The sequence below is a fragment of the Geotrypetes seraphini genome, chromosome 13 (genome assembly GCF_902459505.1).
Source record: "Geotrypetes seraphini chromosome 13, aGeoSer1.1, whole genome shotgun sequence".
In the NCBI taxonomy this organism is placed as follows: domain Eukaryota; kingdom Metazoa; phylum Chordata; class Amphibia; order Gymnophiona; family Dermophiidae; genus Geotrypetes; species Geotrypetes seraphini.
This window is the reverse complement of record NC_047096.1, coordinates 7442658-7458647: the sequence shown is the minus strand read 5'-3', so window position 1 is coordinate 7458647 and position 15990 is coordinate 7442658. Positions and strand designations below refer to the sequence as shown.

Below are 15990 nucleotides of genomic sequence, written 5' to 3'. Positions count from 1 at the left end.
AAGCATTTAGGTTGCCCTCTGTGGTCACTCGTAGGGTAAAGTATACACCTAAGGAAAGTGAATATTTGTAGAAAAAAAAAAAAAAGTCACATAGGTTTTTATTGGACAAACTAATTCTTTTGTTGCAGGCGAACAAAAGCTACACTGCATTAGTTTTGGCGTTGATGAGATGCAAGGTCAGTCCCGCTACTGAAATGACTATTCTTTGCACATGGCCCCATTTTCAGCCCCTACTTATTTATGCAAACGAAGCTCCACACCCCCCCACACGCACCTCTGACCAGATGAAGGGCGTATAGCTCTCAAAAGCCAGCCACAGACCTATTACCTTGAGCCTTTTTTATGACATTATCTTAAGACTGGTTTACTGACCCTTAACTCCTATAAAGGAAGAAAACCCCCCAACTCACATTGATACCTCAACTTTGGGGTAATTGAGCTCATGGCAAAAGCTACCAAAGCTCAAATGATACTTAATGGGAGACTTAAAATACTGCTCTTAAGAGACGAGAGCCAGGACCATCGAGTTACAAGGAACTGCAGAAGAGCCAGGTGCAATCAATCAATTTAGCATCAGATGAGGAGAAAGTCCTGGATGTTTTACCTAAAGTCCCAAGATAGTCTCTTGCCTGTTTGGCTGACATTGCTGCCTGGATGTCCTGCCATCATCTGAAACTAAACGTGTCCAACACAGAGCTGCTCCTCTTCCTCCTAAACCCTCTGCTCCACCCTCCTCCGTTCTCCACCTCAGTAAATAATACCGTCATCGTTCAAATCTCACCTGCTCGCCACCTTGGAGTCGTCTGTTCCCTCTAAGCTGAGCAGGTGTCCTCCAGCTGCATTGCTACCACTAGGGGGTGGAATATTTTCAGTCGCTAAGGACAGGTATGTTCCCTGGAGTCCTGCAGAACTTGCCTGTCCCTCACAATTGAAAAATGTGACAGTAAAACAGCACCCTCTATTGGTGAGACTGTGGGTGGAGGACTCCTGCTCAGCTTAGAGGGAACAATCACTTATCTCTACAATATCACCAAAATTCACCCCTTCCTACGAGCACATTACCCGGATTAACCTCGCGCTTAGATTACTGCAATCTACTTCCAACGGTGACAGGTCAATTGTCCCGCTTGTGCACATTACAGAAAATAATTTGCGGTCAATTGTCTTGCGCTAGGTTGTCCGCGCACGATTGTCTTGCATGCAATTGTCTATGAACCACTTCTAATTGGTCTCCTGCAGTGTTGCCTCTGTCCCTAGCAATTGGTGCAAAATTCTGCCGCACGACTCATCTTCTACCAACCTCGCTATGCCTATGTCGCCCCTCTCCTTAAAATCACTTCACTGCCTCCCTATCTGCCTTCGCATACAGTTCAAGCTCCTATTGCTGACCTACAAGTGTGTTCATTCTGCTGCCCCTCGATATCTCTCCTACACCTCCCAGAGAACTCCGTTCCTCAGATAAGTCACTCTTAGCTGTACCCTTCTCGTCATCTGCCAATTCCAGACTTCGTTCCTTTCTAGCTATGCCTGGAATAAATTACCCGAGTTTGTCCGCCAACCCCCTTCCCTTGTTTAAAAGCAGACTGAAAACCCACCTTTTTGATACAGCTTTCAATCCTTAACTCTACTCTTCTGCCCTCCAACCCAGCTAGCAAATTAACCATTCCCCTTAACTACATCCATGACATTCTGTTTGTCTGTCTTGTCTGCTTAGATTGTAAGCTCTTTGGAGCAGGGACTGTCTTTGTGACTCTGTAGTAGTAGTTTCAAAAGGCGGCAACAGGTCACTTAACTTCCTCTGCCCACGGGATCTTAGGGAACTGTAGCTGACCGTCTTCAGCACCACATAGAGTAACACTAGTATCTTTTGAAAAGATTATCTAGACTAGTGGTTTCAAACTCGCGGCCCCCGCCAGGTACTATTTTGAGGTCCTCGGTATATTTATCGTAATCACAAAAGTGAAATGCTAAGTTTCTTGATCTTATGTCTCTTTAGCTATAAATGACATTCTTAAGACTTAGCCAAAAGGAAAGATTTATAAACTAAAGAGTTTCACCTCATGCAAAATTATCATTTCTTTAATAAGACATTAACTATTTTTTCTGAGGCCCTCCAAGTACCTCCAAATCCAAAATGTGGCCCTGCAAAAGGTTTGAGTTGGAGACCACTGATCTAGACCTTGTGCTTGCACCATCAGAGGCAATTACAGAACCAGTTGTTTTAAAAAAAGGTTTTCAGTTGTGTTACAAAGCATTCACATAGAAGCCTCACCCCTAGGGATGGTGATGCCATCCATCGACATGCCTGCGCTTTCTATACCCAAGGCTGCTGTGCTCCTTAGAAGCCTCATTTCTGAACCATTCTGCTAGTAAGTATCCTAACATGTGTAACTCACCAAGGCTGCTGAAATAGACAGGTTAAGTTCAAGTTTCAAGTTTATTGGTTTTTAATATCCCGATCATAAAACAAATATCTGACCGGTTAACAATAAAATTTGAAATAGGAAAGGAAGAATAGTTTAATGGTGTATTAGAAAGATTAGTAAGAAAAATAAAAAAAAAAGAAAAAAACATAAAACATACGGACAAACCTGACAGTGAGGATGAGTGGGGAGGAAGGGAAAAGTTACATAATCTTAGAAGAAATGGGATAGAGGGAAGGGATATAACACGAGGGGTAAGGGTGCATGGTATAAGAGATATGCGCTGAAGAGAAGGTTAGTTTTGAGAAAGAGATCAACAAGTGAACCAAGAAAAGATTAGGATTTGGCAAAGGCATCATGAAATAGATAAGTTTTAAGATTAGTCTTAAATTTTGGTAATTGGATTTCATCCCGAAGAGATTGAGGGAGAGAATTCCATAATGTGGGGGCAGTTATAGCAAAGTTGGTTTTCCTAGTGTAATAGGATTCTTTTAAAGAAGGAATGAAAAGCAGTTTTTGATCAGTTGATCTTAAGGAACGAGAAGAACTTTGGGGGATTAATAGTTTATCTAGAAATAAGGGCAGGTGAGAATGTTTAATTTTAAAAGTAAGCAGTATGATTTTATAAATTATCCGATGGGTGACTGGGAGCCAATGGGCATCTTTAAGAAGAGGAGTGACGTGTTCGAACTTACCAATTCTGTAAATAAGTTTGATTGCGGTATTTTGAATGAGTTGTACCCTGCCTCTCAGGTTCCTGGATCAATTAGTGACCTAAAACATGCATGTAGAATTCCTGAAGCCAAAAAGGCAGGTTAACCCTTTCAGGACCAAGGGACATATTTGTCCCATAACTTTAAAATCCTATAAATTTTGATTGGGATAGTCTACAGTTCTAAATTTGATATGTACGGATTCCATATGATACTGGCTTTATGTAAACAAACTGGTTCCGACATTCATTCATTAGCGTCGTTGCCAGATTGACGAGAAGATTCACTTGCCACACTGTCCATAAGCCAGAAGTGTGATTTTTTTTTTTTTTAAATAATATTTCACACAAAAAATCAATTTTTTGGCATCTGCAAGCCCTTTTTACCATAAAAATGTCATCAAAACCACAAAAATTGGCCTACGATCCTTATGGTCCTGAAAGGGTTAAGAAATCGCTCCATACTCTTGTCATGGCCAAGACTTGCTTAGGAACGTTGATGGGCTGGGGAGGGCTTCAACAGGAACTACAGTAGTTGAAACCTAATGACAGTGCCAGGCAGACTTCTACAGCAAAAAATATCACAGAAAAAAACCAAACACAAAACAGGAAGACTGGATGGGCCACACGAGTCTTTACCTGCTATCATTTAATACATTACTATGATGTAAAAGTGACTTGGCTGCACACAGAGGCAACATCAGCTCTGGGGAAGGGGGGGGGGGGAGAGCGTTCTTCAATCCTACCTTCTTTGGCAAATGCTCCCACTTGCAGTACGAATGGCTTATCATCTGATCTGCATACTCCAGGAGCTCGTTATCGTAAAACAGTTCGTTAGGAGTCCTCAAAATGGCCGAGTGGGACCTAATATATCGGGGAGAGAGGAGAAAGGTTTTTGTATAGTCCAAGAACACAAATGGGCCTATGATCTGCAAGGTCCAAGATGGCCGAAAAACTCCCAGCAGACCAGTTGGGGGGGAGGAGTCCATGATCAAAACATATTCAGCACATCAAGGTTAAAAGCATAAAAACATGATACCCAATACGACTACGTTTCACCCCCTTAAGGGCTGCGTCAGGGGCTAATGAGATCCGTCAATCAATATTATGAAGATTTTATTTATACCAACAACATGTAAAACATAAGTAAACCACAGACAAAAACTAAGAATCAAAACACGTCTAATTACCAACCCCCATTTCAGCCTTGAAAAACCCTATAAAAGACAAAATTTAGATCCCTCCAGTAGCAACTCACTCCTCATAGACACACAATTTGCAGTAATCAGCATTGCCTATCCACCCCCCTGTAACCCCCCCTCCCCCCCACAATGACTAGATGTTCCGGGCTTAGTGCCATAAAAATGAAGGTAAAAAGAGATCTAGTAATGCTTTGGGGTGGGGGAGGGGAAAGGAGTGTGAAAGAGAGCAACACCAGTCACTGTGGGAGGGCAGGATGGAGGAGAGAAATAGGGCATCCATTAAACCACCACCTGTTCATGGAACCAGGAAGAGATGCCAGAAGGCAGGCTCAGGGAATGCAAGCAGCAGGTAGGAGACCCTGCTTGCTGCCAGCGAAGAACAGTACAGAAGGGTGAGACAGGAGTGTGCTTCTAAGATACTCCCTCCACCGCTGGATGCTTCTGCCCCAGGAACAAGCTTCCATCACTACGCCACTACATAGCAGGATTAATGACTCGCAGCAAAGCGCCATTTTTAAAAATGCAGGCATTCATCCCACACTGCACTTAACCCTCATCTTTACTTAAATGATGGGAGTTAATCCTAACCGAGAGACAAGTGCAGTGCATCTGTTCAACAGGACAAGGCCCTAGGGCGCCATTCCTATACCCAGTAAAAAGCGAGAACGCCAAGGGAGACACTGAACCTGTAATTGTGTAGCAGCTTCGTGACAAACTGAGGGTTGTACTGTCCAGAAGGCTTCTTATACAGGGAATTTTCTGTCATCAACCTTTCCAGCAGCGACATACCTGGGAGGAAAAACCCCACACACAAAACACAAGTCAACCAAACTGACGGCAGCATATTTTCCCCTTACAATTAAAGGCCGACGGCATTATAAAGTGGACATAAGGAAATAAGTTTCCTTTCAAAGAGGCTGCAGTTCTGACATATTGAAAACATGACGGCTTTTGCCAGATACGGCAGCTGTCTCTTGATGCTCAACACTGGGGGGGACAGGAAGCGGAACTACTCGAGCATATGGGGGGAAGACGGCTCTTCCTTCCACTCATCACCCCATCTCACCTAATCCATGTTTGATTGCCATCGGGGACCTCAGGATTGGTCCCAGTTGCTTTGGGTCACCTGCCAAGACTAACTGTCCTCCATTCTTGTTGGAACTGGGATCCATCACATCCAGTATCCCTAGAAACGAGAGGGATCAGATGAAAAGAGTGCATATTTTTCCAGCCAGGCCATTGTAATCCCTTTGGAGTTTGTTCATTGTGCGACTAAATTTCCCACTTGGAACTGTGAAGAGCTTCTGCATTTGATGTGGGAAAGTCAACAGTGGACAAAATGACTAGAGGCCAGTGGTTTTTGCTCCGGCTGAAAGCAGATCTGCACCTTGGTTTCAGCTGAACCGGAACCGGAATGGCAGCCCCTCTGCTACAAGCCAAACTTCCCTCCTCTCCATCAGAGAACACCCCCTTCCCCTCATGGTGCTCCAGACCTAACTTGTAAAGGCCTTAGCGGTGTGTTTAGCAGAGGAGCATTCCAAGTTGCTCCTGCCCCCTTCTACGGTGCTGAAAAAAAAATGGCAGCCAAAGCTTCCTGCAGCAGCCTTGTGGAAACTACAACGAGAGGTTGTAGCCGCCATTTTAGAATTTGGAATGGTCCAAGCAGGATCAAATCACTGCATCTCAAGCCATTCCCAGTTGCAAAATAGTAGCCATGAAAAAAGTCACAGCCGCCATTTTTTTTCAGTGCGGAGAAAGGGGGCAGGAGCAATTTGATATGCTGCTCCAGCCCCCAACACAAGACTGGGGCCTTCACAAGGTAGGCCTGGGGAGGGCCTACCAAGGAGAGAGAAGGGCAGAGTGGTGAGTGTACTGGGAAGAGGGGGTATATGTGCTTTCTTCACAGGGAGGGGGGGAGATAGTTTCAGATTTTGCTTAAAAATTAGCATAGGCATTTTCGGCAGAAACTCAAAAACCCAGATTCAGCTCGTTTAGCCTCTAATGAAAGCGAGGCGAGACCTATAATCACATGGCATGTTGACACATTCATCATCCTGAAAACATACTGGTATGGAGAATCTTAAAGAGGATATGCCCGTGCCAATACCTCCCTTTTGCCCACCCAAAGTAGCATCAATAATTTGGGACACTTTCTTGAAAAGTTAGCATGTACCCTGTACCTGCAATGCCAATGATACACTCGGGCTCTACAGCGTGTCCGGATTCATCAATGAACACGTGTGAGAAATGCCCCTGTGGGAAATTTGCTGAAACAAGCCTGAAAGAGAGACAGACATGAATAGCGAATACTATGGAGCCCATGGGGTTCATCAGCTGCCTTGCCTGGTACACCTGCCATCAAGTCTGTCCCTTTTCCCCTTATTACTTTGCAAGGGAGGATCCTCTGGGGCTTTTTGTTTAAAAAAACTCCCCCACACACACACACATACACATGCATGAGGCTTTCTTGAATTTGGTCGCTATTTTGGCATCTATCACCTTCCCTGGAAAAACATTTCATGAATCCACCATTCTTTCTGTAAAAAAACCGGTTTTTGATGTTGCTTTGAAGCCTTTTACTGGCTTTAGCTTACATCAGTGTCTCAAAATTTTTTTTTTAGCTCCGACTAAACGATTTAATTTCTGTAACATCTGAAAATTCAAGTTTGCAAAAATAAGATGATCCAAACGGTAACAAAGCCTTGATTGCTTTGTTGCTCAAGTTAGGATAACTAATGCATAAAAAAAAATAAAATAAAAATTAAACTAAAATTACTTGCCATTATTTTTCAGGGAGCAATCGCGTCAAAGAAAGATGCTTGCCTGGGCAGTTGTACCCTTACGCACCCAGACACGCATAACACTGATAGACAGACTCTTGCATAAGTGATGTACGTGTCATCTATTCTAGTGTATACTTATGAAGGGAATTTTTAAAAATAAAGTATAAAATTCTGGAACACTGCTATAAATGAAATGCAGTAAACTAATCTAATCTAAACCTTAGGTTTGTATACCGCATCATCTCTACATACGATTACCTACCTTCCAGCGGTCACTAGGGTGGTGATGACCACACGATACTTCTGTAGGACAGCCTTGCTGGGGTACAAATACGTTTGTTTCTCAGAACTCCAGTTACAACATGGCTACCGGCATTGGAGACACAGGAGAAGAGATGTTACAATCCCACAGAAAGGAAACCACGCCAAAGCTCCATTTTTCACATGCCCTGTTCACAGGTTAACCTATTTTCATCACTAATGAAGAATATTTTGATGCAAGGACAGGTAGACAATATTTGGAATGACAAACATTCTGAAGTTTAAGTAATCCAGGAGTACGTTTTGAAAGTTTTAAAAACCTAGGGGGATATAGTTACAAGTTTTGTGAATGTGATGAGATAGATGAAAGATCGATAGAGCTTTGTGACAGCCCAGACGGACTATAGTCCATCTGGGCCGTTTGTTTAAAAAAATAAATATTCATTAGTTATCAACTTTAAGTTATCTATACTGACTACCAGCAGAAGCTCAAATAGCAAGCAAGCTTGGTTTTTAATATAGTTTCTGGACAGGCATCTCAATATATTTCTTTGGTCGGTCTAGTTCTGCCTGATAAATCCGAGATGTTATGGAACTAAAGTTTCCAGTGTAAATTTCAAGCAAATCTGCTGAAGTCTTATCTGGCAGCTCCGTGAAATTCTCTCTCTTAGCCAGGACAGATGCCAAAAGACTTATTTTGTTTCAGAGGGTTTTCTTTTAAGACGTTTTTATTAAGCTGAAATCCATTCAATTGATATTATAAGAAACCAGGCATGTTCTGGGAAGAACATGGTATCCACACTGAACTGAGAGGCAGTTACGGGATAAGGATTTTTATAGGTAAACACTTCCCCAGTGGAGGAGAGGGAGGCCTAGAGATACTCCCTGCTGAAGCACACATGGGGAGTTAAAACCATCTTTAATCTACACGACATGCATATCTGTCTTTTCTGGAACCATTTTGCGTGTTCTGCCGGCCAGCAATAACTGTATCCTGCAAGGTTTTACCCCCCTTCCTATTCTCCGTTCCCAGCCCCTACCTTGATCTCTTCTGGGACGAAGCGGAAGTCCCTGCTGAAAGCGATCATTCTGTAAATGTCTTTCTTGTCAATGTGCTTCATTAGCCGCTGGCACAGGAGGTCTGAAGCGCTGTTTGACGGGGCACAAGCCAGTACACGGGAGGTGGGAATGCAGATCAGAATCTAAAAATGAAAGAGACCAGTGATGCCAGAGCACAAAGGATGCAAATCTGCAACGCTTGGATACACTTCAGAATAAATCAAGGGAAACGTACGGCTGAGCTGGCATCAAGACTGGCACAATCTGAAGTGGGGTGCGAGTGTGGGTATATACACACTATACATCTCTGCACCCCCCTTCAGATTTTGCCACTATATATAAACCCAAATTGTAGCTTGTCTGTGTGTTGCTCTATTAGTCTGTTCTACTCAGTTTTACTGTTACTTAATTTATCATTAATAAAACTTGATTATATTATATATTACATATATATATATAATATAATCAAGTTTATATTATATATTATCCTATATAATAAAATGCTAGCCGTGCATGCACACTCCTATCTGCATACTTCCATGATCTGTAGGTCTGTGGACACAGGAGTGCGCGAGTCCCCAGCCATCTTCCCAACGAGGCATTTTCTTTTTCCCTCAGCCATTGAATTAAATTTGGCTGACGCGGTCTTTACGTTCGCCGTTAACGGACTTCAAAGTGCTGCAGGAGTCCATTTTTTTCACGGACCTTCACGGTAAGTGTTTCCAGGACTTGAACACAGCGCTGGACTCCCTGCTCTCCGACGCTGGCGGGGATCAAAAGGAGCCGCGGCGACACCTCGCGGGAAGGGAAGCCCAACAAAAACAATCCAGCCGCTACGTTCTTCGTGGTCCCGACTCAAAACCTGCTGATTCCAGCAGCGTGTGCAGCACTCTACACACGCTGCTTCGGGCCCTTCTACTGCCCTGATTTGCTCTGCCACATCTCTGATGATGTCATCAGGGACGTGCCAAAGCAAATCAGGGCAGTAGAAGGCCCCGAAGCAGCGTGTGTAGAGTGCTGCACACGCTGCTGGAATCTGCAGGTTTGTCGGACCGCGGGAAGGGAAGAGGGGGGGTAGGAGAAACGTGGTGTGTGGGGGAGGGAATGCTGCTGCTGCTGTAGGGGGAAATGCTGCTCCACAGGGACATGGAGGGGGAGGGAATGCAAGAAGAAAGACACAAGGGCAGGGAGAGACACAGAAAGACAGACAGACAAAGGGGGCCAGGGAGAGAGAGAGACGGACAAACAAATACAGCGGGAGAGAGACAGAAATAAAGAAAGACAGACAGACATATATTCTAGCACCCGTTAATGTAACGGGCTAAAATACTAGTATTATATATTATATAATCAAGTTTTATTAATGATAAATTAAGTAACAGTAAAACTGTGTAGAACAGACTAATAGAGCAACACACACGGACAAGCTACAATTTGGGTTTTTGCCAGGTACTTGCGTTTTGGATTGGCCTCCATGAAGACAGAATATTGGGCTAGATGGACCACTTATCTGACCCAGTAAAGGCTATTCTTACGACTCATGAAATTTGTAGCCGATACAAAATTATTCACACAACACCCCAGGTTGGCCTTGAGGAAAAAGAAAAAAATAAACCTAGGCTTACTGTTGAAAACTTGCATATCCTGCACCAGAACTTTCCATACCTGTTTGATGGCCTCCACCAGGGTGACCGTCTTCCCAGTTCCTGGAGGCCCAAAAATGAGGTAGGGAGCTGGCCGGGAGCATCCCGATACGATCTGCTTGACGGCCTTGTACTGCTCATGGTTCTGCTCCAGCTTCCGATCAAAGAGACTGAAAGAAGACAGAAAAACTAAAAACCAAGAAGGGCAGAGGTGCCGACCACCTCTTCCTAGTTCCTAACCCTTCAGGTCCTAACTCTTCCTTGCTTTCTTCTCACTTCCCCCCACCCTCCCCAATCCTCCTGTTTTTACCCTTTGATAGTGTAAACCTTTGCTGCCATTTTGTGTCTTGTATTGTTAATTGTACATTATACATTTTCCTATTGTGTTTATTTTATTGTTGGTTTTTAATTATTTCCCTTTGACTTATCTATTGTTAACTGCTTTGATTTGACTTTTTTGTTAATACGGCGCAATATCAAATAAAGTAACTGTAGCTCTGTAACCTCATTTCCCTCCTTCCACGGTTCAGCAGAGAAGCGGAATCAAGTTTTCCTCCTCTCAGAATTCTGATCCAGGTCAGGGCTCTGAAGAAGATTTTTTGATCTAATCTTGGCTTCTTAGAAGTTTTTTTTTTCGCATAAAACATTTTCTCGCAAAAATCTTTGCCTCAATGCAACCAAATGCTTCCGCAAATGCTACCACCCTTCCCAGACGGGCAACGGGAGAATTTGAAACTGCTCAGCTGTGCCATCTTTCAGTTTAAAAAGAGTACAGAACGAAAACCCATCACCACCGCCACCTCCATCCCACCCTTCAAAGTGAGAAGAAAATCCAGAAGACAAGAGAGGTCGGCGCTCGGCTCTACTGCAGTGAAGGAGATCAAGGCCCAAATTCTGTAACCCACCTATTTCGGCATAACCCAACTAGATAGACGTACAAAATTAAATTTGCTCACTCTCCAATCTATAATTTTTAAAACTCCCAATATTTATTTATAAACTTTTAATCCCCTATAATACTTCGAGAGTATTACGGTCAACTGAACAACATTTATTAGTTGTTCCGTCGTTAAAAGTTATTGGTACACGACGTCATTCTATTTTTTCAGTTACGGCTCCTCTAGCCTGGAACGCCTTGCCAATTCATTGACGAGAAGAAAGAATTTTAGACAAATTTAAGAGCAAACTTAAGGGATTCCTTTTTAAAGATGCTTTTAGTGATTAATTGAATTTTGTCTTTCCTACATTTCATATTAAATCTCTTCCCCTTATGTTTTTAACCTTAATTGTTTCTTTTATATTGAATTGTATTTCTCCCCATAACTTTACCTTTCTTTGATCATATATGTTAACTAGTGTTTAAGCCCGTTAGATTAACGGGTGCTAGAATATATGTGAAAATTACTGAAAACTTAATGCGAGAGCTTTAATATCCATTGTATGGTTGATTTATTTAAAGTTTTTATATTTTTCCTATTTGTTGCATACTTTGTGCTTAGTTTTTTTTGTCCATTTTTTCTGCAGACCTGTATAAGTCTGAGTGTCTCTCTCTCCTTGTCCAGTGTTTCTTGTGGTTTTTTTTCAATGTCTCTTTAGATCCCTGTCCAGAAATTCTGAGTGTTTGTCTCTCTCTCTCCTTGTCCAGTGTTTCTTGTGGGTTTTTTTTCAATGTCTCTTTAGATCCCTGTCCAGAAATTCTGAGTGTTTGTCTCTCTCTCTCCTTGTCCACTGTATTTTTTTTTTTTTTTTTTCAATCTGTCTCTTTAGCCCCCTGTCCTTCTGTGAGTGTCTGTGTGTCTCTCTCTCCTTGTCCTCTGTGGTGTTTTGTTTTTCAATCTGTCTCTTTAGCCCCCTGTCCTTCTGTGAGTGTCTGTGTGTCTCTCTCTCCTTGTCCAGTGTTCCTGTCCTTCTGTGAGTGTCTGAAATTTGTTTTGACAACTGTGGAAGCAAAGAAGAACGTACATACCTCTTTACTTCCATTCAGGTTAGGTTGAGCTGCCACATTTGTTCTGGGAAAATCACAAAGCTGTCTGCCTGTATTTCTCCCCAGCCAATTTCCCTCCCCCTCAAGTCCCTGTGCACCTCTTGCCACGGCGCATCCTGCCACGACCCTGGTCTGCATGTTTAGGTGTGGCTGTGAGTTCGGGCTCTTCAAATGAGCTGTCAATTAGGTGTGTGTGTGTGAGTTCGGGAGGAGCTGGCGCTTAGTTGTGCCTGTGATTTCGGGCAAGGTCGGTGTATAGTCGGCCTGGAGGAGTCGATCGGGCTGGGGCTCCCGTGCGCGATTGCAAGGTGGGCTGCGTGGGCGTAGGGCTTCGTGTGGGGAAGAGTTCCGCCTCCTTTTTCAGCTTTTGTATCGCTGGTACTGTCGGCTTGGGCCACGTGCAGGAAGATATAAAAGCCGCGCTGGGGGCTTGGTAGGTGTTGGAAGAAGGCTGGGGGGGCCTCTCGATGGATCGCTAAAAAAGGAGGTGGGGGTGGGCACGGCGAGAATATCTGTCGGAGGACTGTCGCCGCAAGGGAGCCGTTTTCAAAGCCGCCGCCACCGCGGCTCCTCTCATGAGCTGCACTTGCATCGGAAGATGAGAGGAGCCGCGGCGGCTTTGAGGGTCCGTAGTCCGAAGCTTTAGAGGGACTGAAGGGGACGGAGAAAAACAAATCGCGGATGCTGGGAAGTAAGGCTGGCGAGTCGCGCATGCGCACTCTTGCGGCCACGGAACTACTGATCATGGAAGCACGCAAATAGGAGTGCGCATGCGCGAGTTAGCCTTTTATTATATAGGATTAGTCCTGTTGCTTATGTTTAGTCATGTGATTTTAAGCTATGTATTTTTATGATATTTTAACATGTTTAATATTAAGTCTTTCTAGTTATGTATGTTTACCCTAACTTTGTAATTTTTAGCTGTGCATCGCTTAGAACCTGGAATAGGCGATTAATCAAATCTTATAATAAACTTGGAACCGTCTATCTAAATTGAACAAACAAGCCCAATTAAGCTTTTCAAAAATCAGCATTAATTGGAACATAGGCGCCTATCAGGAAAAGTGCGACTCCGCAACAAGGCGACTAAAAAGTTAGGCGGCCTTCAAAAAAATCTAGGTGCGGCTTCGTTTTAGGCGCCTTGTTACAGAATCGCTGCTCTTAAGCATGCTTAAGCGCTCGCATGGGCGCCTTAACTTTTAGTTGTGCCTAGAGCTGGCCTATTTACGGGGCGCGCCTGCAAAAACAGGGATTCGCTAAACAGCGCCCCATTGTGCTCGAACCGCTCTGAACGGTGCCTATTTCAGCGCCTAGCGTAGAATTTGCACCCCCCCCCCCTCAAGTGCTGCTTCCTCAGACTCACCGCAGCTCCTTTTCGGGGGGCACGATGCTTTCTCCGTACGAGAAGGAAGGGAAGAGGACGTCCTTCAAGTTGTTCTCCACCGCCAGCTGGACGGCTCGATGCTGGAGCCTCAGAGGCAGGCGGCTGAAGGTAAAGGTCACATCGAACTTCATGTTGTCTACAAATCTTTTCAAAAGGCTGTAGAGAGACAAGACCTGGTCAGAGAACACCGATGAAGTTGCGTTTGCCCAGGCATCTGAAGGCAGCAAATCTTTTGATTGCTGGGCTGCATCCCCTTAGGTCTGGGAACACCACAACCTGAACACTGGAGAGGAAAAAAGCTTGCAAGAGGTACAAAATGTGGAAGATGTGACTAATACGACAATTTTACCCCACGTTTTCTCTTATGCATGCAGGAGCTAAAACACCAAATACGAGTAAACAAACTGCAGCAAGAATGCTAGGTATAATCAAGAAGGGTATTACAACCAGAACGAAAGAAGTTATCCCGCCGTTGTATCGGGCGATGGTGCGCCTGCATCTGGAGTACTGCGTCCAATTTTGGTTGCCGTACCTTAAGGATATGGCGATACTTGAGGGTTCAGAGGAGAGCGACACGCTTGATAAAAGGGATGGAAAACCTCTCATACGCTGAGAGATTGGAGAAAATGGGACTCTTTTCCCTGGAGAAGAGGAGACTTAGAGGGGATATGATAGAGACTTACAAGATCATGAAGGGCATAGAGAGAGTAGAGAGGGACAGAAAGAGAGAGAGAAACGGAGAGAGAGATAGAAAGGGAGAAAGGGAGAGAGACAGAAATAGAGAGAGAGAGATAGAGAAAGATTGGAGAAACTGGGTCTCTTTTCCCTGGAGAAGAAGAGACTTAGAGGGGATATGATAGAGACTTACAAGATCATGAAGGGCATAGAGAGAGTAGAGAGGGACAGAAAGAGAGAGAAAGGGAGACAGAGAGAGAGAGAGAGAGAAAGGGAGAGAGACAGAAATAGAGAGAGAGAGATAGAGAAAGATTGGAGAAACTGGGTCTCTTTTCCCTGGAGAAGAAGAGACTTAGAGGGGATATGATAGAGACTTACAAGATCATGAAGGGCATAGAGAGAGTAGAGAGGGACAGATTCTTCAAACTTTCGAATAATAAAAGAACAAGAGGGCATTCAGAAAAGTTGAAAGGGGACAGATTCAAAACCAATGCTAGGAAGTTCTTTTTTACCCAACGTGTGGTGGACACCTGGAATGCGCTTCCAGAGAGCATAATGGGGCAGAGTACGGTACAGGGGTTCAAGAAAGGATTTGGACAATTTCCTGCTGGAAAAGGGGATAGAAGGGTATAGATAGAGGATTACTGCACAGGTCCTGGACCTGTTGAGCCGCCACGTGAGCGGACTGCTGGGCACGATGGACCTCAGGTCTGACCCAGCGGAGGTATTGCTTATGTTCTTAAGGACACACCCAGCCATGAATATGCATGAGCTAGATCTGTATACAATGGAAGCAGTGCATACAAGTTTCTCATGCATATTCCTTGTGGATATTTTGAAAACCCGATTGGCTGGGTGAGGATTGCAATGAGAACCTCTGTGCTAGAGGCTAAAGTGACTACAGATATTTATTATATACAGTAAAATCTTGGTTTGCAAGCATAATTCGTTCCAGAAGCATGTTTGTAATCGCCATAGGAAACCATGGAAACTCAGACGATTCGTTCTACAATCCAAACACTTTAACAAAAAATACCATACGTACTTGTATTGCAAGACCTCGCTCGTTTAGAACCGTCACTACACTCCCGCAGCGTCGGAGAGAGAAGAACCATCAGCTCAGTTGCGATGTGTGTACACTTCTCCCTCCATATTTGCAGTTTCAGCATTCGTGGTTTCGATTATTCGTGCTTTTTAGCTTGCTGGCTTCCTCCCCCCAGCCCCCAATTACGACAGCTTGCATACAGAAATCGCCAATTCCAAGTGTTTACCGAGAAAAATCACTGATTCCCAGCACTTTCTTCACCTTGTTTTGCCTCTCCATCAGGAACAGGCCAGGTCTCCCACTATGTTATTTGCGGTTTCACCATATTCACAATGGTTTTTAATTGAAAACAAACGAACATATGAAAAAGTTATTTGCAGTTTTTCTGTATTCGTGGGTCTGTTAATCCCCTATCACAGCGAATATGGAGGGAGAAGTGTATACTGTATGTACTTGTATTGCAAGACATTGCTTGTATATCAAGTAAAAATTTAATCAAACCAAGTTACTTGCAATCCAAGGTTTTACTGTACTTCTTATATCCTAAAGCAGTTTACACTGAATAGCACAATCCAGTATGAAGATTTAACGTCAAAAGGCGAGACCTCAAACTGAAAAGTCTTGTGGCAAAAAGACTGTAGCTCGCATTCTGGAGATGAATGCACAGCTGTGTGGATTGTGGCATTGGAGAGTTTTGGCTTCCTGGACCATGAGACAGCATCCATCTCTCAAAAACGGGTAAGGTGGTGTCTTTAGAAGCAGACTAGCTAACCTAATGAAGAGGGAATTAAACTAGAATCATTGGGCCGGGTGATAAGT

General features: G+C 43.8%; 1 protein-coding gene across 2 annotated transcripts in view; it reads right to left on the bottom strand.

Moving 5' to 3' along the window:
- MOV10 (Mov10 RISC complex RNA helicase) overlaps window positions 1-15990 on the bottom strand; it is a 65896-nt gene that overhangs the window by 9780 nt on the left and 40126 nt on the right. For both annotated transcript variants that reach the window (XM_033917533.1, XM_033917534.1), the window contains 8 exons: window positions 13431-13607; window positions 10106-10253; window positions 8422-8583; window positions 7383-7486; window positions 6518-6615; window positions 5404-5523; window positions 5024-5126; window positions 3882-3999 (listed from right to left, as the gene is read on the bottom strand). In XM_033917533.1, the coding sequence (XP_033773424.1) occupies window positions 3882-3999; window positions 5024-5126; window positions 5404-5523; window positions 6518-6615; window positions 7383-7486; window positions 8422-8583; window positions 10106-10253; window positions 13431-13607 (1030 nt within the window). The remainder of the gene's footprint in view (window positions 1-3881; window positions 4000-5023; window positions 5127-5403; window positions 5524-6517; window positions 6616-7382; window positions 7487-8421; window positions 8584-10105; window positions 10254-13430; window positions 13608-15990) is intronic.